The sequence below is a fragment of the Lacerta agilis genome, chromosome 2 (assembly GCF_009819535.1).
Source record: "Lacerta agilis isolate rLacAgi1 chromosome 2, rLacAgi1.pri, whole genome shotgun sequence".
Lineage (NCBI taxonomy): Eukaryota > Metazoa > Chordata > Lepidosauria > Squamata > Lacertidae > Lacerta > Lacerta agilis.
Window position 1 is genome coordinate 88,094,703 of NC_046313.1, and position 25,721 is coordinate 88,120,423.

The 25,721-nt window shown below is 41.3% G+C and overlaps 1 protein-coding gene across 5 annotated transcripts in view; it reads right to left on the bottom strand.

Moving 5' to 3' along the window:
• ITPR1 (inositol 1,4,5-trisphosphate receptor type 1) overlaps positions 1 to 25,721 on the bottom strand; it is a 131,747-nt gene that overhangs the window by 52,523 nt on the left and 53,503 nt on the right. For 2 of the 5 annotated variants that reach the window (XM_033141179.1, XM_033141177.1), the window contains 6 exons: positions 22,230 to 22,265; positions 20,059 to 20,106; positions 14,872 to 15,004; positions 13,227 to 13,417; positions 1,431 to 1,611; positions 65 to 321 (listed from right to left, as the gene is read on the bottom strand). In XM_033141179.1, the coding sequence (XP_032997070.1) occupies positions 65 to 321; positions 1,431 to 1,611; positions 13,227 to 13,417; positions 14,872 to 15,004; positions 20,059 to 20,106; positions 22,230 to 22,265 (846 nt within the window). The remainder of the gene's footprint in view (positions 1 to 64; positions 322 to 1,430; positions 1,612 to 13,226; positions 13,418 to 14,871; positions 15,005 to 20,058; positions 20,107 to 22,229; positions 22,266 to 25,721) is intronic. The other 3 variants (XM_033141180.1, XM_033141178.1, XM_033141181.1) reach the window with 3 other exon arrangements.

Here is a 25,721-nt window from a genome sequence, read left to right on the forward strand (position 1 = left end):
TACTGAGAGGATGGCAGAAAACCTTTTTTTGTAGAGCTGAGACTGAAGATGCTGCATAGCCTACCTGCAGGTCCCGGTTGTGGTTTTCACACAGCAGCTGCAAAAACCGCAAGATGGGCTGCATTATTGTGATAACAGGACTCATCTCCAGTTCGTCTTTGTTTTTGTCTGCTGCAGACTGTGCGCCATCTGCAGCTGAATAATGGTCGTCGGGATCAGCTTCCCTCCTGTAAGTGTTGTATGCCTTCCTTGTAGCAGCAGAGGCTTCAACCAACTGATCTCGAACCTCCTCTGTTATTTGGGTCATGGGTTCTCTCAAAGCTACAGAACACAGAGACAAAGGTCCATTAGCAAACAACAACCAAGTCACTATGCACAGCCAATTCAAAGTTTTTCAGCATGTTGACACATCTACCTTTGTAGCAAGTGTTATCCAAATTAATGCCTTAAGTTTTACTGAGGCAGCCTGATTTGGTTTATACTACCCCACAAGACACAGCAATATCCTTTCTGTAAATGTAAATCTGTTCTCTAAAGAATAGATAAGCACCCACCATTAAATGTTTTAGTACAGGAATCAAATGAGATTCAGAGCAAAAAAAAAGGATTTGAGAAGATTTATGGGGAAGCTCCAAAGTTCAATTCTTGGAATCTCCATGTAGGGCTGTGGGAAATATTGTGTATATAATACTGAGCTAGATGGACTTTGGTATTCTCCCTGCCCAGTGCTGAATGCTTGCATCTGGTGCCTAAGTACATGCTGCAGGGACACTGGTAATGCAAACAGGTTCTTCAGATATTGCAAACGAGACGCTAGCAGCAGGGCTTTCTAACAAGTATTGAATTTTCAGTAGTGATGGTAAATCCTGATTATATTGGGGATAATGGCAAGAATATGTGCTGGCATTTTGATGCCAACTGACACTGACAAACCTCATACATGAGGGGCATCAACCCCACAACAGAACACCTGGCTGTAGGAATGTACAGTGCTACTAGGAAGCAATCTTTTCTGTTTCTTCCAGTGTCATGTTATTGACAATAAACAGTAGGTAATGATGCATCAGACACGTACGTTATAATGATTCCAAAGGAAAAGAGACGTTTGAGAGTGCAAGTGCCCATCTCAATTCCTCTCTTATTACAAACAGAGAATATGGGACGTCTGTTTTTAGCTACAGAATCCTAGACCTATTGCACGCAGAGCAATGTTAAAAACAAGGATTAAGCAACATGTCAAGCTACTCAAGCAATACTCAAGCAACTGCCACATCCCAAATGGATGGAGGAGGAAAGCAGTGCCATGGTATGGCTGGATTTTTAACTTCACTTCCATGTTGTGGACCAGAACTTCTGGATCAATAAAATAATTCATTGAAGGGTTTGATTTTCATATCCTTCATTATACCACTGGAGCACTGGAGAATTACCTCTTTTCCTGGCTGGTACATCTCTGTCCGAGTCATCATCTTTCTTTTTATTTCCTAAATCACTGGTGTTAACTGTGACTGTGGCCTTTATCTCTTGCTGAGCCACTTTCATGCGGTCATAAAAAACTTTGAAGAACTTTTCCGACTTTTTATCTTCCGTTAGTCGGCAAAAGAATGAGTGCTACAGAAACAACAGAGATGCAAAACACATTAAATGGTAAAATCCATTATCAGTGGCACATAGATACCATGTAGTGAACCCCACAGTCACTGACTGAGCTTCTGTTAACGAAATAAAGCAAGTGGAGGCCCCGGAACCAAATGCAGCTCCTGAAGAGTATCAAAATGCTCCCAACTGCAATATTCATGGCAAGAAATGAGGGAATAAATGTTGTGGAAACGGGGATTTTTTTGCAATACGCTTTGTAAGGGAGGTTTGGCCACTACCTTTACCTCTCCTCAAAGCAATCCTCCTGTGAAACCAGCTGCTGGCCCCAGGGTTGTACGCTTATAATTGCTGGTGAAAGGGAGATGTTCGAATCATGGACTACTGAGAAAACACTGCAGCTCCTTCAAAGGATGTGAAATGTCAACTTGGCTACAAAAGATTGCTTTTTTTTTTAGCCACTTCTCAATACATCTGGGATTAGGGAATAGCACTTCTGGGCCAGAGAGGTTTTTTGTTTGTTTGTTTGTTTAGCACTTCCCTTATAGAATTTGCCAGTTTTATATGATATAGTACATTTGATGCTTTCAGAAGGGACGGCGAATACTCTTTAAACCTGCCATGAATGCTGCTGATGCACGGGAAGTATATTCTCTAGTCATAGTCAGACTTAACGTTAGTGTTTCACTTACATTTAGTGTTCATATCATTTTGATGTGGAGAAGCCAAATAAAGCACCGTTCTCCCCAAAAACTGTGTGGAATACAGATCAAAGACTGTGTGCATGGAGGAAGCTAGAGAAAACAGCCAGGGACTACATCTGACAGCTATCTGATGAAACCAATATGCTGTTACGTAAATCAGGAACAAAGCTTAAAGCATGACTGCAGGATGAACTTGTAAGTGGGTCACCTTATGCGGAGTATTATGAAATTAGTTAGCATTCTGCAGTGGCTCATGTTGCAACAGCTTCTCCTACAGCAGACTGACACGAAGTCAGATTTATTGGAAAAGCAAATCGAAAAGAGGAAAAGAAGAGGAGGATGGCAATACATCCGGATGCAGAGAACACAAGGCTGTCCCCTTTAATCACTCTCCAGAGAAATTGTGTGGCAAGGTGACTTTGAAATATGGGTAACATCATTTCCCCTTACTTTATGGAAGTGTAGGCAGATAAGGCAGCTGTCACAAATACTATGTGAGGCTTCGGAAGGAGAGATTTTTGATACTAAGGACAAACAATTTATTGACTTGTTCTGCATGTGCACAGACTTCCCTGGGAACGCTGGACTGGGTGGATCTTAGTGTGTGATTAGAAAGTCAATTCTCATATTCTTTGCACCAAAGGAGCAAAAGGGAGAGGATGCTGCAGCCATCTTCCTAAGACATACGGTCCTTTCCTGACATGCACCAATTACGGTAATTTCAGAAAATGCAGGGTAAATTGCTTAAGCTTGCCTGGAAGCTATAGTCTCAAATAGAAGTTTCTCCTGGGCCTCAGATACATACATGATAAGGGGAGGGATTACTCAGTAATTGAAGAACTCTGCATATGTTCAGAGGTACTTTCAGATGCTCTGCAGCAGAGTCAAGTTAAGCTCCTATACTATCACTAAGCCTCTATCAATGCTAGCACAGGCAGGCAGTCGTTTAAAGAAACTGCCTTAAAACTGGTCCACAAATCTAATTCTAATTAGATAGACAGCAAATAAATTATATTAAATAATCACTAGACAAGAAGAAATGTAAAAACTGATTGGGCTACCTACTTTATTACAAAGAATTCAAGGAGTGGAGCAACACAACAGGGTGCATTATGCAGCTGCAAAACACAGAATCTAACTGCTAGTAAAAAACGAGCTGCGTACACAACCAGCCTCAAAAGTATAATGAACATGTGTTTAAAATGTCCTGGACTTTTCCAAGAAGAAGACCTTCCTCAAACAAGCCAGCTGGGTACAAATATTGAGCAAACATGAACCACAGCAAACTGCATGCTATTAATTTTATTTGCTCAGAGATTATGCCTCCTTTGTCCTTATTTGGATGTTGATATGCTTCCAGTATGCTGAATCTGGGTGGCTTGATAAAGACTTTGAAATATGTCTCCAACATTTCATGGATGAAAATAGGGACATTCTTAAGTATTTTAACCCTAAAATTTTTAACTAATTTCCTTCTTTGGAGGTCTTTAAGCAGAGGCTTGACAGCCACCTGTCAGGAATGCTTTGATGCTTTGATGGTGTTTCCTGCTTGGCAGGGGGTTGGAATGGATGGCCCTTGTGGTCTCTTCCAACTCTATGATTCTATGATTCATACAAAATATTAAAACACTTACATGCTTCCCTTCCATTACACAGTGGTCACATACTATGTATTATTTCTGTAACTGTGTTAACTTGTTCTGCAAACAGGTCGCCCTGCCCTGGTTTCTAAAGCTATACCAGCATGGTCAATAAACTGACCATAACAATTTAAAAAAACAGAAAGATTGAAATGTTTAATCCCATAATGGATCTGGGTTAACTTGTTAGAGAACTACAACTCAAAACATAACTAGCAACAACCTACTTTCTAGGGGGGGGGAAACATTCTGCACTTCTGCGCATGCACATGACGTCATTTGACACGTCTGCACAAGCGCGAACCGCCGAACCCGGAAGTAACGCATTCCGTTATTTCCGGGTTCGGCACATTCGTAACCCGTGTTGTATGCATCCTGAAGCATTCGTAACACGAGGTACGACTGTACAAGATAAAACACAAGTAAACAATTAAACCAAAACAAAGGTGCAATTGTTTAATTTAAAACAATGGCTAGTGCACCATATTACTTATTTATTGCATTTATGTTCCACCTTTTTCTCCAAGGAGCTCAAGGTGTTCTAAGAAACAGCGCCGAATGTCCGTCCCCCCCAGAAAGTAGGTTGTTGCTAGTTATGTTTTGAGTTGTAGTTCTCTAACAAGTTGACCCAAATCCATTATGGGATTAAACATTTCAATCTTTCTGTTTTTTTAAATTGTTATGGTCAGTTTATTGACCATGCTGGTATAGCTTTAGACAGTTCTAGTTCTAAGAAAACATTTTTTTTTTTAATGAGGCAGAACAGCAGTTTGACTGCATTCTGCCTGAAATATTTAATCAGATGCTTTCTTTTGAATTGTCTTGAGCTAGCTTGCAGTAACTGGTTAACTGCATCTAGATGAAAAAAAATAAAACACTGTGATAACAATATATAATTCATACCATATGCATCCGAAAAAACTGACTCAGTTTGGGATTTGTATCCTATTAAAATTTGTGGAAAATGCACTACTAAGACTAAGTGAAGTTATTTAAAGTGACTGAATAAGTATTAGAAGCTGCAACAGATCAGTTCTGGAAATGACAGTTTATAGTCTTGCACACTGTAAGATCACAAGTCATCCTAGTGTTTCATGTCAGATTTTATCTGCCGAAAGAAGATCGCCTTTTAGGAAATAGTGAAAGCTGTGCTGTATTTCACATACTATTGGCAGCTATATCTTTTCTCAGAATTAAATATTGTTTCATTGCATTTCACACAAAAAAACTGTATATCCTATAGGGCACTTGTGCTTACAGCTCACATTGCATGAAGATTGTCCTAAAGTAGCAAATTCCACCTGGGTTAGTTCCTTCACACTGTATGCTAAGAAGCAATGTTGTGCTACTTTCTAGGCGTCAAGACGAACCAAAAGTTTGAAGCACCTTTGTCCTGTGAAGGGACTAAGAAACATGAGAATGGGCATTTCCTGTGGTGGCTCCTTGCTTGTGGAATGCTCTCCCCTAGGGAAGCTCACCTGGCACCTTTGTGACATATATTTAGGTGGCAGGCAAAAACATTCCTCTTCTCTCAGGCCTGTGGCTAATTATGCAGTCCATTACCTTTTAAACTGTATTGTTTTTGTCAGGGCGGTCTTAAGCATATCCGGCGCCGCGGTGCAAAGATCCCTCCGGCGCCGGAGCCCCCATTTCCCAGAGTTGGCGGAGAGCGGCGGACCCGCTGCTGGATGCCCCTGCTCCCTCAGCTCCGCAGCATCCCCGTGGTTCTCGCACATGCAGCAGATCCTGAGTTGAGGGAACAGGGGCGCCCAGCAGTGGGTCCGCTGCTCTCCGCCGACTCTGGTGTCTCCTTGGGTTTCCTTGGAGGAGGCGCCATGCCGAAAGCCCTACAGAGGTAGGGTGGGCGGGCAAGAGCTGGCTGCTTCCCCTGAGGGGGCAGGGTAGGGATGGGTGCAGGGTGGGTGGCAGGGGTGGGTGCAGGGTGGGCGGGCTGGTGCTGGCTGCTTCCCCTGACAGTGCCTAGGTCTCTCCCCCCCCAGCCAGCCTTTTCTCTCTCCCCCTGCCCCCAGCAGCTCTCTCTCCCCCCTCAAACCAGCTGGGCTTCAGAGCTCTCCCGGGTGACGCTTCTCCTCCTGCCCACCCCCAAACCACAGTGCCATCTCTCTGTCCTCCCCCCCCCAAAGAGAGCCATGCATCTGATGCGGATCCTGAAAGTGCCTTCCCTTCCTCCCTCCCCCCTGTCAAAGGGGGCCGCGCAGCTGATCCAAACGCACTGGGGCTGCAAATGCAGCGCCTTTCCTCCATGGCGGCGGTGCTGGGTCCCGGACTCCACCTGCTCCTGAGGTGGCTCGTGGCTCTCTCCTCGCTCCTCACACTTGGCCCGCGCTCAGCAGCTGGATGTTGAGGAACGTGGGGCAGGAAGTTTGGGAGGCGTGGCCTCTTTCCCTAGCATGGTCCTCCAGCTGCGCGGGGCGGGAAGGTGGGTGGATGGGGAGGGGGAGAAGCTCGCCAGCCCCCTCCTCGTTCGGAAGGGCTCTGCTCTCCCGGACTCCAACTTTCCTTCCCGGGCACCACTTGCGCCACAGGGTAGAGACAGGTCTGGTTTTTGTTTGTTACTATGCTATGTATTTTTGTGTTTTTGTAAACTGCCCTGTGATCCTGAGATGAAGGGTGGTGCATATAACAACAACAACAACAACAACAACAACAACTTGAAGGTAACCTTTTCCAGTTCTGGGATATTGAGGGGAGCACTAAGGTTGTGTCTCTTGCCAGACTTAGGGTTTTCAATGTTTTCTTTAGCTATCCCCCAATAAAGAGTTATGAGCTAATGTAATCATATCTTCCTTCTATATATAGAAGGGAGATCAACTGTCCTGTCTTGCCCATGCATGAAAGGTCTGAGTACAGGCACCTCAATTCTGTTATTTTTTCTAAAGAAGTACTGAACCATGACATCAAACAAGTGGTTGTTTTTGCTTGCTTGCTTTTTAAAGGTTGCTAAACATCCCACTGTTATCTTGCCAGTTATTAATTAGGGTTGTCTCAGTAAGACTGTCAAACAAGCAAAACCTTGGGAAAGCCCTTGTAAGAAACCCCTGTGAGTTTCCCCAAGGCCTCAGCAGCAGAAGCAGCAGCCACTCACCAGCCTTTTCCAATTCCAACTTGTTGAAAGTGCTTTCTAGACTTTTTGCTGAGGTCACGTATTCAGCCCACCTGCTGTTCTATGTCACCTCACACTCACTTATGCCTACATTGCTACTGCCTCTCCTCCTTTTCCTCTTATTAACAAGGTCCTGACATGTCTCAACAGTGGGAAATCACAACTTCCCCATGTTTCCCTAAAGGCACTGTTTGGAGCCTCATATTTACTTCCTTTTAACTTGTTTCTGGTGCTGCACGAACCCTTCTACTTCCGACTGCTAAGTTCACCCTGGAACTTACTTGCCTTTCCCTTTCTTTCTTTCTTTTTAGAAAAAAGAAGAAAATGTTTAAAAGAAAACTGTACAGTCCCATAATGTAATGGCGAAGGGGGATAACACTTCGGAGAACGAGTTAATGCCAGACATATGGCAAAGCCTGCTGCCACTGAATCTGCTTTTTGGAGGAACCACTGATAATCAGTTGGATTTTTTGTTTCACAACCAAATCATTTGCCATGAAACAAGAACTATCATATGACGTGCAGAGGTTATGCTTTCACAAACGTTGGGCATCAGTAACCACACGTGCAGCCCAAGCACACTTTCATTTCTAAACTGAATGTCTTTCTTCTGCTCTATACTAGTAGGACATTTGAGATAATGATTGTGATTAATTGCCACAGAATTTCAAAAAAGTCAGTAAGTCACATATTTGAATTCTTGCCTTTCACAGCTTCTCTCCAACCCTCCCCACTCCTGATGCCCTCCAGATGTTTTGGACTACAATTCCCATAATCCTCATCCAGCACATTAGGACTGATGGAAATTGTAGTCCAAAGCGTTTGGAGGGCACCATTTTTAGAAAGGCTGCACTACACTCCATTTAACCAAGCAGGCCTTCCTATAGACTTGTGCCTTTCCTAGTGTGCTATATATTTCATTTTTCATCCTTTTCCAGACTCAACCATCCTAGCTGCACTTTTCGGTCTAACTCAGCATATCTAAAATAATAATAATAATAGGGGGGAGGCTATAACTGCTTGTCCCTTGATTCTTTTTTGCTCACTTCATATCACCCCTATTCCGCTTTGCGTAACTGCCACAAGTGCACTTCTCATTATTAAACAGCATCCTGTTGCAGCTTATGACTTGAACAGATTTCATTTCCTCAGTATCTGCTAATGCAGCCCATCTCCCGCTTCACCTTTATATCTTCCTATTCCTCCTCATATTTCATCAACTGCCCCATCTGGCCATTCACCACTGTCCTGTTATTTACAATGCAAAGAAGCACAATGTAGTGGAACTCATTCACATTAATTAACCCTCTTATCTAGGTCCATCAAACTGCTGCTGCTGCTAAATAATAAACATTGGTGTCCAGTTATAAGTCAAGGGTTGCATCTTAGTTGGCTGAAGCCACAAATCTGCCCTTTCAAGATCCAGGGAAGTATTGAATAGCAGATCATATGCCTCGCTGATTGATGTCTTCATTCCAAAGCACACTAGAGAACCGTAGTTTAAAAGGTGGACACTCAGCATGGACCTCTCTCTGACGCTGCAGGTTTGCTGAACTGGTAAAGCATATTCAACCAAAGGTATATATATATATATATATATATATATATATATATATATATATATATATATATATTTAAAAAACTCCAATATTTCAGATGCAATGGACTAGTTAAAGGTAGCTTAAGGATTACTCTTGCATATATGTGGTGTATCAGATTTTGCTCAGATCTTGAAGCGTGCACATTTGCCATACACATGGGGAACATTATCATCTCAGTTAGCTGTTAACTAGGTCTGCCCTGCAGTTACAGCTATTTATACTGTAACAAAAACACACACAGAGAGAGAGGAAACAGGAAAATTTGGATCAGGTGGTGTGGTTTTTGCTTAGACTTGATAATTAGAGGCTTGCTACTGCAAAGGCTTTGCTTGTTGCAAGCTCATGTTGTAAGAGCCGTAGGATTTATCCACATTCCTTCATAAAGAGAACCGTAATGTGATTACAGAAACATTCATTAGGAATGTTTCATGCATAGGGTTTCTCACGCTTGGTCATATGCATTCCCCCCCCCCCAAAAGAAAAATCAAAAATGTCTTTCATGGTATTTTGTCCTTGAATAACTTACATGGAACATGCAATCTGAATAAATATTTTTCACATCTAAGCATCCATAGGCTCTGCGCCCACAGGCACAAAACCATACACAGGGAGGTGGGGGACAACAGGGACTATGGAAGCGATCCTGCTTCTCTCCTGTACAGTCACTATATATGCTTTTAGATTCAAGACAAATCAATGAAATGGGACTTTAGGTTCCCATTAAATTTTGGAAGAAAATGCACAGACACAAAACATAAGAGGATCTGAATGAAAAAGGATTAGCTTGGATAAAGGGTTTCTGTAAGGGGATGGGCATAATCTGGTCACATTAATCACTGCTAAGACCCTTTGGACATACATAAATCTTGTTTATCAAGACACGGGAGTCAGCCCTTTATGCTTTCCCTAAGATAAGTAGACCTTCATTGTTAACTATCAAATATTAAATTCTATTTTCAAAGCCAACAAGGCTCATTAAAGATGCACTTCTCTTGGCCTGAAACCATTTGCTGGCCAATGGTTTCTTAATGTATACTTAATAATTGTTAAAATCCTTTGTTCTTCTTCAAGTATCCCCAAAAAGCAAGAAACTTTTTGGTAGCAGTCATCCTTCTCAGCCTAAAAAGGAAGCTCATTGGAGATTTCTGCTTTGTGCCTTAAGAGTTAATATAAGCTTACAATCTGGTTTTAAAATAACCAGAGAGTGTCATGGGGACATCACGTAGGCAGAGTATGAAGTTCTAATATGAATCAAACGCACAGTTCGGTTGTATTCCTGATGCTTCCCCAAAGGCCAATCATCAGAACTGGATGCATGACATTTTAACAAGAAACCTGATTAAGCAGACACTTTCAAAGGGACAAAATTGTTTAAGGATAGGCTTGGGTTGCTACTTGTCTTCCTTTGCAAACAATAAAAGGGATGTCAGATGGTGCCATCTGTGACATTTGATTCCTGAAAAAAGGTATTTCATTTGACGGTTCCTCAATAGGCACACCTAAAATCCTGATTGTCTCCAATTTAAAGGAGGCAGTTAACCAAACAGGAGAGATGGGGGGAAGGAAAGGAAAGGACAAAAGGAACCTGAGACCTTAAAGCAACTGATGGAGGTTGAATGTGCACACTTTACAGTTCTGCTTCTGTTATGAGGATTAAACATTTAATAGATTGCAGCAGATGATTCTGGTCATGTGCAAGTTGTGGGGCTACTATTTCAATACTGCTTTAAAAAACAAAGACAAAAAAACGGAGCCTCTGTGTTCATACATTTAAACACAGCTCCACACAAACACATACCCACACAAGTACACCAGCCTTTAAACCATGCAGCACTATCAATACAAGGCAGCACACATCCTACTTCCTTCCTGAATGAGGGAGTTTTATGTAGGTGTGAGAAACAAGGATGTTTTACAGGCTCCTCGAAGTGAGGAACCCTTTTAAAAAAAATGGGGGGGAGTGAAAGAGAGGGGAATTATAGAAAAACCATAGCAACTAGTCAGTCCATCTTCCCACACCACCCACCAGCCACCAGCTTCATTTGCTGACGCACTTAAAAAAAAACCCAGCAGAAAAACTCAAGCTGTCTCTACCAGCCTGGGAAGGTGAGCAAGCCTTGAGAGCTCATTAAATTCCCTCCTCAGCTTCTCTTGTATGCCTGCAGCTAGTGAGCAAGTAGGATATAAATAGAAGTTATATAACATCTTTGTTGATTCCTGTGCTTACCCCCCCCCAAAAAAAGTAGCATGACCTTGTTTTCAATAGCCTGCCTCTGCCTACTTGTCAGGGACTTTAATCTTGTTAGGGATCATCTGAAAAGTCTGAATAAATGTTATATAGACTTTGCAGATAAAACCGGGATATCTGGGCCTTCTTGTGCGACTGTCAACCCACTACCTTCTGTATATGCCTTAGTTACAGATGAGAACCACCTAGTGTTCAAACGAACAGAGATAAGGCAATATTATCACTACAGCAGCAACGTTACCAAACCTTCAGAATGTGATTTCCAAGACACAGCGCTATATATAGAGGCATCTCTAGAATGGAGATACCGTTTCGGAGGAAGAGTGTGTGACTTCTCTAGGGAGAAAGAAGTTAGCTGATGGACTTTTCAAGTGAAGGCACACACTCAGATAAAAAAGACCTAATAAAATAGGCCTATGTGCATTTTTTTAAAAAAAGAACACAATATATTATGCACAGTGATGCAGCTCCATACACCCAAATGTTAGCAATGGTAGATAAGAGACTGGTGGCATTTGTAGCAGCCTCCTCTGCCAGCACCCAAAATACCTCTCTAGGGATCAAAGTGCAAACATGGAATGGACTGTCACACAAGGGCATTGTCAAACAATAAACAGTTTTTGGTTTTGTGAAATCTGGGGCAGCCACCTAAGAAGAGCCTATTATGCCATTTCCAAGAGATTTTTTTTAAAAAAAACCACCAAAACAACAACAACACCAAAACCTATAATTAAGATGGGAGCTGGCTATGACATTTGTGAATAATATGCTAGTATTTTAATGCTCCCCAAAGAAAGGATGAGTTCAGACTTCTGCATGCTGTGAAGTGCAACACCGTGCAAAATGGAAAAAAACAACAACTATAATGATCACATCAGCTGCGGATTCAGCTACAAGTCTCCAAATTATATTAAGGGGGAAATCCTATGGCAAGATCTGCTGGGATCAGTGGCTTCAGATGCAGCAGATCTCTGGGCGCTCAGCCAACATTAAGTCTCTAACTCCAGCTCAGCCAAAGATACACTGCTGGAACTTGCTCATCATAGCTCAGTCGGAGTTCAGCTAAGGTTGGTGTGATTCCCCCCAAAAGGGGTGTTCCAGGGGTGTGGTCAGGGCATGACTAGAGGAGGAGGACCTAAGCTGGATCCTAAACCTAGTCAGTTCGGTCACATGACCTGGCAACCCAGCATAGAACACTCTTTTCACCAGTGTTAGGCCGAGCAGTAGCTTGTCTGCATTTTTACTACTAAAGAGAATGTTTGTGAGACTTTCTGCCCAAGGTGCCGAAATAACTTGGTCAACTTCGATCAATATTTTGTATCATGAATCTTGATTGGGATGCGGGTGGGGTGAGGAGAGAAATGTGCTGTTCTAACTCAGGGAACAAAATGTCTTTCATCAACCCTTGTACAGACAGAGAAATATACAGACATGACGGCAGATGTTGCAATTTTTGCATGCCGAGACTGCTTAAGATATTCGGATGGCTCGAGTTTGGGGCATAGATGTGAAAAACCCAGCCACTAAGGAAACTACAGTCTTAAGCAAATCAATATTGCTGAACATAGCCTAACTTACAAAGTACAATCCATTTGATAAGGTTTTAACATTCATTTGGGAGCTGCCCAAATTGTTGTTGTTGTTGTTGTTGTTGTTGTTGTTATTCAAAATTCAGCTGCATGAGGTTTTTTTTAAAAAAGGAACAGTTTATCAAAATTATGTTTGTCTAGAAATCTTTAGTAAGCTTTACACAATCAGTACTAACTCCCTCGTGCTGCTTTTTCAGGATCCCGCAGACCTGCATTGGAAGCTGCAGCTGAGAAAACCCTGTTAGATCTTTCTTTTGAGTACTAAATCTGGCTCCATTCTCATTTGCCACACCAGTATGGCTGCCTCCCCAAATCCTCCAGCAGTGAACCTAGAGCAAAGAGTGGAAAGTGAAGTTATTGTACTTCAATATCAGCAGAGTGACTTGAGCATGATGGATCCCACCAGTATGGTGTAGTGGTTAAGAGCGGTAGACTCGTAATCTGGGGAACCGGGTTCGCGTCTCCGCTCCTCCACATGCAGCTGCTGGGTGACCTTGGGCTAGTCACACTTCTCTGAAGTCTCTCAGCCCCACTCACCTCACAGAGTGTTTGTTGTGGGGGAGGAAGGGAAAGGAGAATGTTAGCCGCTTTGAGACTCCTTCGGGTAGTGAAAAGCGGGATATCAAATCCAAACTCTTCTTCTTCTTTACAATGCACTGGGCTCACCGACTTTCATGTTAAACCCACAAGCTTGTCAACAGGAGTACACAAGCACTTTTCCTACCTGTATAATAGTGTTTCCACCTTCCAACAGGGCAATAGCCAGAAGGATGCTTTCATGAAAAACTCTGTCACTGGTGGCATTCATGATGAGATCTATGACCAGATTGGATGCACCTTCCTTATCCAGGTGACACTGGACTTCTGACAAACTCATTTCACTTCGGTTTGCTGGGCTGGAACCAGACCCACCTCCTACAGAAAGGTAAGTCACACAGGTTGAGCAAAATGAAGCCTCTCATGAACACCACTTAATTATTTCTATCTGAAAACATTGGTCACTCACCTATAAAAACGAATGAATCGAAGTGTAACTGTGAACATATTCCATTTATTCACAGCTTTATTAACCATTAAAGTGTGAACAACATGCTTGCCTCTTAATAACACAAGCAGATGATGCTGTCATTAAGACTGATTGATTTATGTAAAGAGCATTCATACTCTCCCACTCCTCAACAAACCCATGGCAGCTAACAGACGTTAAAACAGTCAGTTAACAGTACAGCAACAAACAATAAATACAATTAAACAGCCATGACATACAAATTCAATAGAGAATAAGTAGAAAAATACAACCACCATAAAAAAACCTTTCCAAAAACAGAGCAACTGTTTGTGGCCCAAAAACCTATCTAAAAACAAACAAAAAGGAGGGGGAGCCATATAAAGGACATTAAAGGAGACAAACAATACATTTTCTTTCTCTAATTACTTTCAGTTGTGAAGAAGTCACATGAAGTCTTATATAAAATAAAATCACACGGGCTACTGCTAACATGCAATCTTGGTCTGGAGTAGGAACATAGGAAGCTGCTTTATACTAAATCAGACCATCATTGGTCCATGTAGCTCAGTACTGTCTACACGGTTTGGCAGCGGCTCTCCTGGGTTTCAGGCAGGAGTTCTCCGGTCCTATCTGGAGTTGCCAAGGATGGAACTTGGGGTCCTCTGCCTACAAAGCACATGCTCTACCTCTGAACTACAGCCTCTCAATACCAGGAGATTCCAAGTAAACATCGGGGAAAACTTTCTGACACTGGATCCGTATAGATTTATTGTATTTTAATGGGATTTTTTTTTGGTTCACTGCCCTGTGAACCTTTGGGTTGAAGGGCAGGATATAAATTTAACTGATCATCATTATCATCCATGTGTCAGAAATCTCTTTTAATAGCAAGGACTTGGACCCAACGGCAAGTCATGTAAGGTTTGTGGAAAAGGCACCATCTTGTTAACAGTAGGCCATCGAGCCACCTGTGTTTGGAAAGCAGTACTAAGTCCTTCAAAATGCAAATAAAGGTGTGTGTGTGTGTGTGTGTGTGTGTGTGTGTTTAAAAAGTGTGAAATATGATGAAAGGCCACATGTTGGGAATGGACTTCTACATACAGATTTTGGGAACTGGCAAGAAATTGGTCCTGAATTGAAAAGTCTAGAAATGGAAGGATGGAGAAGGCAATTAGTGGATTAATTTTCAACTTTTTAAGGAACTACAGTAATTCTCTTCTGTAAATGACAATGTGAAAAAAATACCTGCTGACAACCTGCCAAAGCTATTAAATAACTGATTTGTTATTCAGAGACAGAACGTTCAACATGGCAGGCTAGAGTCACACAAAATTCATAATTAGCACAGTGAACATCCTACCTCCTCCCCCAGCTTTGCCAGGGCCTCCAGGAGACAATGGGCCATTGCCAAAGCTGGTCAGGCTCTCTCTTCTTCCTGTGCTTCTGACGTTGCCATAGTAACGGTTGACCAAAACCTGTCTGAGTGCCTCACCCTTAATTCAAATAAGATATTAAATTAAAGAACAACAACATGTAGACAAATTATGAGTGTAGCAGGGTTGCAGGACTCAACAGGACTAGCAAAAGTTATTTTTAGTACAATTATACAGCAAGACGACAACAGCAATGGGGCTGAGAAAGAGAGAAAATGTTATTAAGGGATTAAAATATTATAATAATTAAAAAACACTGTTGCCAGATATATACTCCTTCACTTAAAAAATCTCTCTCCATAAGTTGAGATAAATATTATGAAATAGTAACAGAAAGATGCTATTTCCAGAATTTACCCTTTCCTTTTCTAACTAATACCAGTTATTATTTATTCATTAAGTGTTTTGAAAGCATACTTTGAAAGGCAACATTCTTCTTTAATTTCAGACTTGATACAAATTTATTTGCTACCATGAAACATGTGTCACTACCTACAAAGTATTTTGAATATGATCACTACACTTAGAATAAAGCTACTGTGGTTCAGGTTATCCCTGATTTGTTACATTCATAGATTTTAAGGCCTGTTACCTCTTTAAATCAGACAGCTAATCACCCTACTATAAACAAACTATATGAGCACTGACCTCTTAGTCACCAAGATGTAATGCCCCAAATGGTGGGTAGGATATCTAGGTTATTTGAACAGATACATCACAAAACAGGAGATAGAACCTATAGCCCCCTTCATCTCCTCCCACACGCCTCACAGCACCGGAAACAGTCACTAATTTATCTGCCAGCAAATTATGGGAATAGGTGGCTGTGAATCTCCACTGTAGACTGGATGACTTTAGAGAGCAAAATTCTCACTAACTGTCCACGAAAACAAAAGGTGGTATGTTGAAAACAAAAAGATGCCCAACTCCTCAAAGAATGAATCCAAGACATGATCTAGGTATGGTCTTTGTAAAGAAGAAGAAGAAGAAGAAGAAGAAGAAGAAGAAGAAGAAGAAGAAGAAGAAGAGTTTGGATTTGATATCCCGCTTTATCACTACCCGAAGGAGTCTTAAAGCGGCTAACATTCTCCTTTCCCTTCCTCCCCCACAACAAATACTCTGTGAGGTGAGTGGGGCTGAGAGACTTCAAATAAGTATGACTAGCCCAAGGTCACCCTTTTTTGGTCATGATGGTTGAGAGTGCAGATGTTCATACACAGCAGGGACGTCCAACTCCCAAGAGACTGATCTACCCACAGAATGAAAAACTGGCAATGATCTACCTATGGGGGGGGACAGATAAAGAGGGAGGGGGCGAGGCCAAATGCAGGCGAAAATGAGCCCATGGTCGACTTCCAACAACCAGGGGTCGACCTGTCGATCGTGGTCAACCTGTTGGACATCCCTGATATACAGGATCCGTGCTTTCCTGATATAGATTACAGCAATGGGCCTCTATATGGGGCCTGACCTTGGAAAAGGTTTGGAGGCTGCACCTGTGGCAGAATCCAGTGGCTCAGTTTCTGAGCACAGCGACTAAAGGACAACACATCATTCCAGTTCCGAGAGCACTGCACTAGTCACCCAATTCAAGGTACAGATACTTGTGTGATGATTTGGCGGGCCTACCATATGCTCCAACCATTAGGTGCCAGTCAGGAGGAGAGGCCTTTCTCTCACTACAGCTGGTGGTATGAACACAAGAGAGGACTTTCCCCATGACAGTGCCCCCTTCTCTGAAACTCCATCCTGGGGAAATCTGGCACTCCCTTCCCTGGCTTCTTTTTTTGGTGGGGGGGAGGGATAGGGATATTCTGCTCTTTAACTTGTTTGTCCCCACCTCCTTGCCTAAATGAACCATTGGTGCTGCCACACACACATAATTGGCACTTTTAGCTCCTCTCCAGTGAGTTGTTGTAGGGCTGGGCAAAGACTTTAGAAGCCAAAAGTCACAATAGATAAGTAATAGGCATTGTACATTAGTTGCCCTTTGATGAACCACCTTAAGAGCTCTCCAGATGTTTGCAAAACATTATTTGCCACCCATTTTAACATAATTCATGTAATGAAGTGTGTTTTTTAATAAAAAAAATGCCTCTTAAGCACTCCCTCATAGTAAGAGATATCCTGCACTTGGGAATTGTTCAATGAAGCATATTTAAATGGTATCATTGGCTTTGGGACTTCCTAGTACTTAGGCTTTTCCCATCCACAAACTTGGATGGATTATGCCCAGAGAGACCCACATCTGCTTCTGAAAGTGACAGTGCTCATTGTAATGGAGTGACCGTAAGCTTTTAAGTAGGCACTAGATGGCTCCCAGACTGGCAGCTCTTCGTGTTAGTAATCATTGTTCTTCACTCAACTGAATCCACCTGTGAAAAACTAATGAAGCAAAAGGATAAATTTAATAAGTGGAATTGAAAAGAAAATGACCCATTTAGTTTGAATGCTTCCTTACTCTTTACTTTCAGGAGAATTGCGCCGTAGGTTGCAGATTCTCACTCCTCTCCCTAGACAGCCTTAAGCAACTAGTTATGGAAATGTCTTTATCCGTTACACTAGCATTCGTTTGACAGCTGCAACTAGGGGTAGCTCATTCTTCTAACATTTGTTGTTGTTCAGTCGTTCAGTCGTGTCCGACTCTTCGTGACCCCATGGACCAGAGCACGCCAGGCACGCCTATCCTTCACTTCCTCTAACATACCTCCATGTTAAAGGTAAACTGGCTAGAAAAATCCTGACATAGGGCAGTTCGTCAGAATCTAAAAACAACAGGGTTTCTACTGCAGTGAGAAAAACAATAATTTTCTATAAACAGAATGAACTTCATGGCTTAAATATTTTCATATTTTTTCCATCCAGTAGAAAATAGATGCACTGGCCTTTTGGCCACCTTTAGAACAAACACAGAAGTCCAACTTACACACTTACTTACCTGACTAGGATCATTGTTCTGTGCTGGAGAGCACAGCTCTGTGCATGCTCCTCTCCATTACACTTCTAAGACTCAAGATACAGGCCCAATTTATACAATCTACTCCCTCCAACAAGACGCATGGATCAAACAAACTGCATGCTTTGCATACTGGTTTAGGCACAGAAACCATAGAAGCAAAGGAAAGTGGCTTATTCAGATCAAGATCATTGGTCCACCCAGCTCATTACTGTCTCCCACGGACTGAACCTGCAACCTTTTGCATGCAAAGCATGTGCTCTGCTGCTGAGGTACAACAGTGCCTCATAGACATGGTAAGGAGAAGCACACAATCCATTCCTTCCACCATGGAGCAATGATCTGTGACACAGTGAGTGAGCTAGTCCAGAGACTCAAATGTATTTCAAGCATCTCTTTTAATGAGACCAAACTCCACCTTTCTTTCTAGTTATTTCTGCCACAAAAAAACACATTGTGGAACATGTTCCACCAAAATATTCTGTTAAGAGTACCCACTATCTGCATTTTCCAGAAACAACTGAATATATTTTTGTTCTGTCAGGCTTTCCTAGCTACAGAAACATCTATTTTGTATGGTTTCTGTCTTGTTTTAAATGTGCTTTAACTACTTTTAAGAATTTTTAGTGTAAATTGCCTTTAGATGGTTGTTTAGGAGATTATTAATAAATCAATGATATTTAGTGGTGGAGGAGGAGGAGGAGGAGGAGGAGGAGGAGGAAGAAGAAGAAGAAGAAGAAGAAGAAGAAGAAGAAGAAGAAGAAGTTCAGCATCACAATGAAGCATTAATGACAATATAGACATCACAAAAACCCAATTCAAACAATCATGGGGTGAGTTAATTAGAAGGAAACAACAAAATCTGCATAGCTGTCTATGTTGACATCAATCCTGCACAGTTTGCAAGGCTGGAAGCAAAGCACATACAACAGACCCAGGCAAGTTTAATAGGCATCCAATTATATTGTATTTCCTCTCCCTAGGAGAAAATTGATTTATGTTAATGAAGTGCTAGAGCTGAGTTTTATATTCTTATTTCTGCAATATTTACTACCAGTTGCCATAACAACTGACCCACAGAAGTCTTTCTCCTGTCTTGGCTGAAGTTCAGGTTGCAGTATGCGGTTTTTGTTCAGGGTGTGCGCAGCACCCACAATAGTTCCTCCTGTTTGAAAATATGCCCACGGAGCCAAAAAGATTGGCAAAAGCTGAACTACAGTGTACGGAACAGTAGTATTGATCCTCAAGCGCAGTAGGAAAAAGAAGGCATGCCTCTTCATAATATTAGCATAGGGCACCTACCGGTATGTTACTTCCAGTGAAGAAATAAATCACGTTGCTAAAATCATGCATTGAAATAGGCAGACAGTAGACTACTGGAAAAAACACAAATAATTTCGTGTATTCTGCCACTATATTTCAGCATTGGCTGCAAGAGTTTTCCAACTGAATATGTTAAAATAAATCCTGAGCTTTAGGACTACTGGGTTGGTCAAGTGAAGACACCTCTGTTTCTATAGTCTGTGCAGCGGGATATTGCAATATTACAGGACGCCTGTAATATGATATGCCCTCTAAATTACAGCTTTAGAAGACTTTGAGGGACATGGTTTTACTACAAGTGGGGAGAGGGGCACATAAGGTGATATTAATGGGCTTCATTAATGTTGCAGCCTCCCCCCCCCCCCCAAAAAAAAAACTGAAGCCCTGGATCTATGGTACAGAACGCATTATATAAGGAAAGTGAAATTGCACCAATGTTTTTCCCCCTGAAAGCAAGCCCTAATTTCTAAAACATTTACTACCAGTTGCCACTGCAGCTACATCTATATTAACTTAATTTACAATGTCACATGTCACAAGTCAGGTGACATTACACACCATTAAAATGTAAAAATAAATAAAAGCACACACCCACATATTCTCTAACATCCAAAAGCCTCCATAATCTAATCTGGACCTTTCAAATGGCATTTGTCATCTTTGTTCAATAATTTTTTTATTTTGAAATTTGCAACAGCAACAAACAGATGGATCCTTCAGCTACTTCCACATTTTCTTTAAGCTATTTAAAAAGTGAGAAAAAGGAACAAAGAAAGCCCAGGTGTAATTAGCACCCAACATATTAAACCTAAACACCACCACAGAATATACGTACCCTTTTATGATCTTCAAGCTGTCTCTGTGGTAGACTTTGATCAAGCTCCTGGCGAGTATGCAAAAATTCTGTTTTAAAGTCTGATACTAAAGAGACACTAAATAAATTTAGCACCAATAACTAACTAGTTGCTGCAATGAATTTGTTCAACATTCTAGCTTTGATAGCACTGACTCTAGCATTCTTTTTCTACCTAACCATAATGAATGAAGAGAAAAAGAAATTGCCAATGGTTGCCTCCATGCAATATACAGACACATCACAGTTTAATGTGCAGTTATTCTGGACACAATCTCTGTTTCAAAAATTAGAACTTAAGAAAAGGTGCTTCATTTCTGCTTCATGTAAACTAGAAATCCTACCTTCAAAATGTTAACCTTAAAAGAAGGGCCAACGCTACAAGTGGGTCTTTTATTGCAAGTCTTCAATTTTAAAGAAATGTTTTAGAATTTTGGTCTGGTTTGTACATAAGATAAACTATGGTTTAGTGTTCAATGCAGAAGCCACAGTGAATTGTGGTTTAGCCTTAGACCATGGGTAGGCAAACTAAGGCCCGGGGGCCAGATCCGGCTCAACCACCTTCTAAATCTGGCCTGCGGACGGTCTGGGAATCAGCGTGCTTTTACATGAGTAGAATGTGTCCTTTTATTTAAAATGCATCTCTGGGTTATTTGTGGGGCCTGCCTGGTGTTTTCACATGAGTAGAATGTGTGCTTTTATTTAAAATGCATCTCTGGGTTATTTGTGGGGCATAGGAATTTGTTCATTCCCCCCCCAAAAAAAAATATAGTCTGGCCCCCCACAAGGTCTGAGGGACAGTGGACTGGCCCCCTGCTGAAAAAGTTCGCTGACCCCTGCTTTAGACATTCCCCTTCTCCTCCCTTTAACACAGACCTGAGGAGAAAACACAAAGTATCCACTTCTGATTTTAAACTAATCACAGCTGAGTGCTATGTCTGAATTCTGGGAACTCTGGTTAGTTTAAAATCAATAGTTTTTAATTTCCTCTTGTGTGAGTCTGATTGTAGGTCCAAGCACAGTGAGCCAGTGACCTGGGTGGTGATTTTGTAATAGCAGGAATGATGACAAGATAATAATCTGGGATTTAAATTGGCCACAACTTCATTGATTACAGATGTAGTAGACTTTGGAATAGGCACTGAATGTGTATCCTAAATCAACCAACCCACTTGCTGATTGATTACTCCTTTGGGGTTGATCAGGGATTCAAGGATCTCCCCATGACAAAGATCAAATGAGGCAATCCCACCAGGGCACCAGTAGAGTGTTCTATGGCCCAATGGCCCCCGTCTGGACCACTGGACAGAACTTTCCCTCTGGATCCTTTACTGGGGTACCCTGAATTAAGTAGACCCACTGAAATCAATTGACCAAAATCTACTGTATGACTAATACCGGATATCACCCCAAAACAAAAGAAAAAAAGTCTGCAAGTAACATGCAAAGTACTCTCTCTGATAAAACGTTCACACATGACAGTCACCAATGTTTACGCATACAAAACACTGAACCACACTTTCCCAATACATGCATGTTCATTATGTTACTGTAAATCATCCTGTAAGAAAAGGTCAGTAAATCCATTTTAAGTACAAGTAGCTTATTTTCAAACAGGATTACACAACCTACAAGAATAATGGGCATCATGTTCCACTTCAAAAGCCTCATGAAAAGTAGTATAAAAGTTCAAAAGATAAATAATAAAAACAGAAACACATAGCTCATGGGCAATCTACTGCATATGGAGATCCAAGTACAGGCTTCTCTTTCTACACCAAGGTAATAGGTATTTTGAATTTCAAGAGACTGTAAGTACATTGCAGTTATATTTAAAATTTCCAACTTCTTGACGTGTTCAATATTTCTTTGAGAGTAAGGTGTAGTTAGGCATCTATCAGAATTAATAGACATAGCCTTTTGCTGTTTTGTTTTTCCATTTCTCTCTCTCTCTCTTTTAGTGAAGCAGGGTGAATTTGTCCACTTAGCACTATAATCCAAGCAGCTGAACACATGCAGAGACCACTGGCTAAACTTCACTGATCTGAACAGAACTGTAACCACCAAAAAGACAGACAGACATCCAACCACAGCTACTTTTAAAACCACCAATATTTGTATGTTTTACAAATATAGGTGAGCGAGTGACAGACCTCTATGGAGCTTTCCATTTCTGGTGACTGTGGCAGCTATTGAAAAGCAAAATTGTAAAAAGAAAATTCATTAGCCATCAATCTTTCGTGTAAATCAATGGTTGGCACATGGAGATATTGACTGGGGTTTGTACATAGCTTGCTGCAGAATCCTGTCCCCCATCCTCCCCCAAAAGGATCCTTGGAAAAATAGGCATATACCTAAAGTACCGGTACATGGTCATTAGCACAATGACCACATGCATATCTTGCTCAGAAATGCTAATCCCAGTTGTACACACATCATTATTCTAGGGATGTAGTGTTAAATATCTGATCCCAGTTCCTACAGTTCCTTTTATTAATTTAATTACAGTGGAGTTCTCACCTCCAGTCCAAAATAATGGAAGAAAAAATGTTCAAGACATACACAAGCAGGAATGTCATGTCCAAGAATACACAATTAGATTCTCACCTTTCCCAAAACCAAACCTTCCTCTTTCACAATATATGTGGTACAGATTTGCTATGAGCAGCAGCAAAACAGATTGTTTGCATCGCTGATCAGTAATGCTTTCAGCATTTAAATGTTTAAAAAATGGCTAAGGAACATATTCAAACTTTAAATGACTATACCAAAATCCATTAAAAACATGAACATCTATTACAAACCAATTCTGCATGCACAAGGAAACACCTAGATAACACAAGGAAATTGAAGGCAAACTACATCACACAGAAACACCAAGCACTGGACTATCACCTGTAATAGCAGCAGTAGTAGAAGTAATAATGATGATGACTTGGAATTCAGTCATGCTACACATAAAAGGGATGCTTCTCATAATAGGCTTAAATATATGGAACGGCAAGATTCGGGTCTATTTCTGAAAATACGTGTAAATTAAAGTCTTGCCAAACAACGTTGCTGTTGTTGTTGTTGTTGTTCAGTCGTTCAGTCGTGTCCGACTCTTCGTGACCCCATGGACAACAGCACGCCAGGCCCCCCTATCCTCCACTGCCTCCCGCTGTTTGGCCAAACTCATGTTAGTAGCTTTGAGAACACTGTCCAACCATCTCATCCTCTGTCGTCCCCTTCTCCTTGTGCCCTCCATCTTTCCCAACATCAGGGTCTTTTCCAGGGAGTCTCCTCTTCTCATGAACAATGTTATGAATGGCTAACTCCCACACAATCTTGTACAATGCCCAACTATTTCTGGAGTGGTCTCTTTTCCTGAACTAGTTCCAAGAAGATGGGTGCTTGTTTTCAGGAGACTTTGTAAAAAATGAGAAGCAGCTGTAGGAACTTATCCTCCTTCACCTACATCTAGCTCATTCTGGTGTATCTATCCTCTTTTCAGATCATACTGGAAGTTTTAAACAAAATAGTTTTCTTCCAGTCCTAAGTGTATTAAAATGTTAAATAGCTTGTCTACAACCCCAAGGCCCATTCACTCCAATGCTACCATCTTTTAACAACAGGATTGCAAGGTACAAGCAGTTAAGGAAAAAGTTCCATTCCCCAAAAATGTATTTCTGAAAGCATTTCCCTGCTGTTTTGCTGTACTGTTGTTTATTAAAGGGGGACTTTTCTTGGCCAACTATTTACATATTATCAAAGATTTAGCAAAGTAAAGTTACTGTAATGGTTAAGAGTGTGTGTGTGTGTGTGTGTGTGTGTGTGTGTGTGTGTATTGTTGAAACGACAAATCTCAAAAAAGAATCTAGTCATTGTTTATGGTGTTATAGATTAGAAATTAATGAATGCTAGGGTTTTAGTTATTTGTGATAGGAAAGGAGAATGCAAGCTGCAAAGGTTGGCTGACTTACCATAGTAAAGAGCAAACCTGTTAACATGACAAAAGGTGTTGATGCGCCACTGAGGAGAGGAATCCTTTAGCCTGGGGGATAAGATGTTACCAAGGTGATGGGTGTGTGCGCTTGAGGGGAAAGGAAAAGGGAGTTTTCAAGCAAGGGTGGCTTGGAGGAAGAAGCAGGAAGAGGAGCTGGGATCCATCTTGGAGAGGGAGACAGTAAGATGCCTTTGCTACTGCTTCTTGAACAGACCATGCATTTGGGAATCTTTGCAAGCCCTATGATTTGTGCTTGGAAACCGCTGTAGAAAGGCCCTTTGGCCAAGCCCCACCCTTAACTGCCTGCCCTGGGGGAAGGGGAAGTAGATATGTAAGGGATATGGCTTGGCAAGAAGAGTCTTATGGGTAAAACAGGGAGCCTATGCAAGCCATATTTGGCTTATGGAGGGCAGTTTCCCCATCCTTGTTGTATGGCAAGCATAAACAGTTTAGGTGAAAATGATTTGGATATTTGAGGTAAGTGCGTAAGTGAGTTGGGGAGCATGCCATATAAAAATTGAGTAGTTTTCACTGCTCTTAAAACCATTTAAAAGCCCCCACATACTAGCTAACAGGAACATTAGGCACTCTACATGCAGGCTTCCTGCTTCCTGGAATGCCCATGGGACCACATGTAGTAACACAGACGACAGAGCGCATTCATGTAGACAGGGTCACACCATGGAATTCAAACACAAGGATTTAAAACCACTTTAAGCTAAGAATTGGAAGACAGAAGAAATACCAACAATAGAAGAATGGCAGATGAAAATGATGGACTATATGGAGCTTGCAGAAATGACCGGGGAAATCCGGGACCAGAGAGACGACGTGGTGGAGAAAGAGTGGAAGAATTTTAAATTGTATCTAAAAGATCATTGTATGATTGAAAGTTAGATATAACCTGAGGATAAGATAGGCTGTAGAGTAGAAGATAGATGATTAAGTTAGAAGATGATAAGGATTAAGATAAGATATAAGTGTTAGTAATTAGGCAATGTTAGAACAAAAGTTAAGAGGTATGAGATAGTAATGAATTTAATGTGAAAAATAGAATAGAACTATAGGAAATTTTGGAGGTTACAAAAAAGGTATATACAAGGGACGCAGGAGGAGGAGACAGGAGGAAGTCCCACTAAGATGTGAGGAAGGATCATAATAGAAATGTAATAGGTTATTGTTTTTGTTGTATTTTTGTGTATGTTGTGTAGTGTAGTTATATTTTTTTTCTTTTATGTATGTTTTTAGTTAAAAATGTAATAAAAAATTATTTTTTAAAAAAACACTTTAAGGGTAATAAAGATTCCTTGGCTACATTGTACAGTACAGTTAAAAAAGTGTACCCGCCCCCAATTTCATTGGTTCTTCCAGGTCAAGAGCTGAAGAAATGTTATCTCCGGTTTTGCAGGTAACGAATGGACCTGTGAAATTGGAGAATAATGTTTGTCCCAGTTTGAAGCAGTGTGCCCCAATCTGATGGCCTTCACATGTTTTGGACTGCAGCCCCAGTTAGCCCAGCCAAGTAGTAGTCTAAAAAATAAATAAATCTGGATGGGACTTTGGTAATGGGAGAAGGATGGTTTAAACTATGATTCCTTAGAATATGCTAGCTTCAGAAATAACAGACTTATTTCTGCTTGTTTCAATGAACCATAGTTTA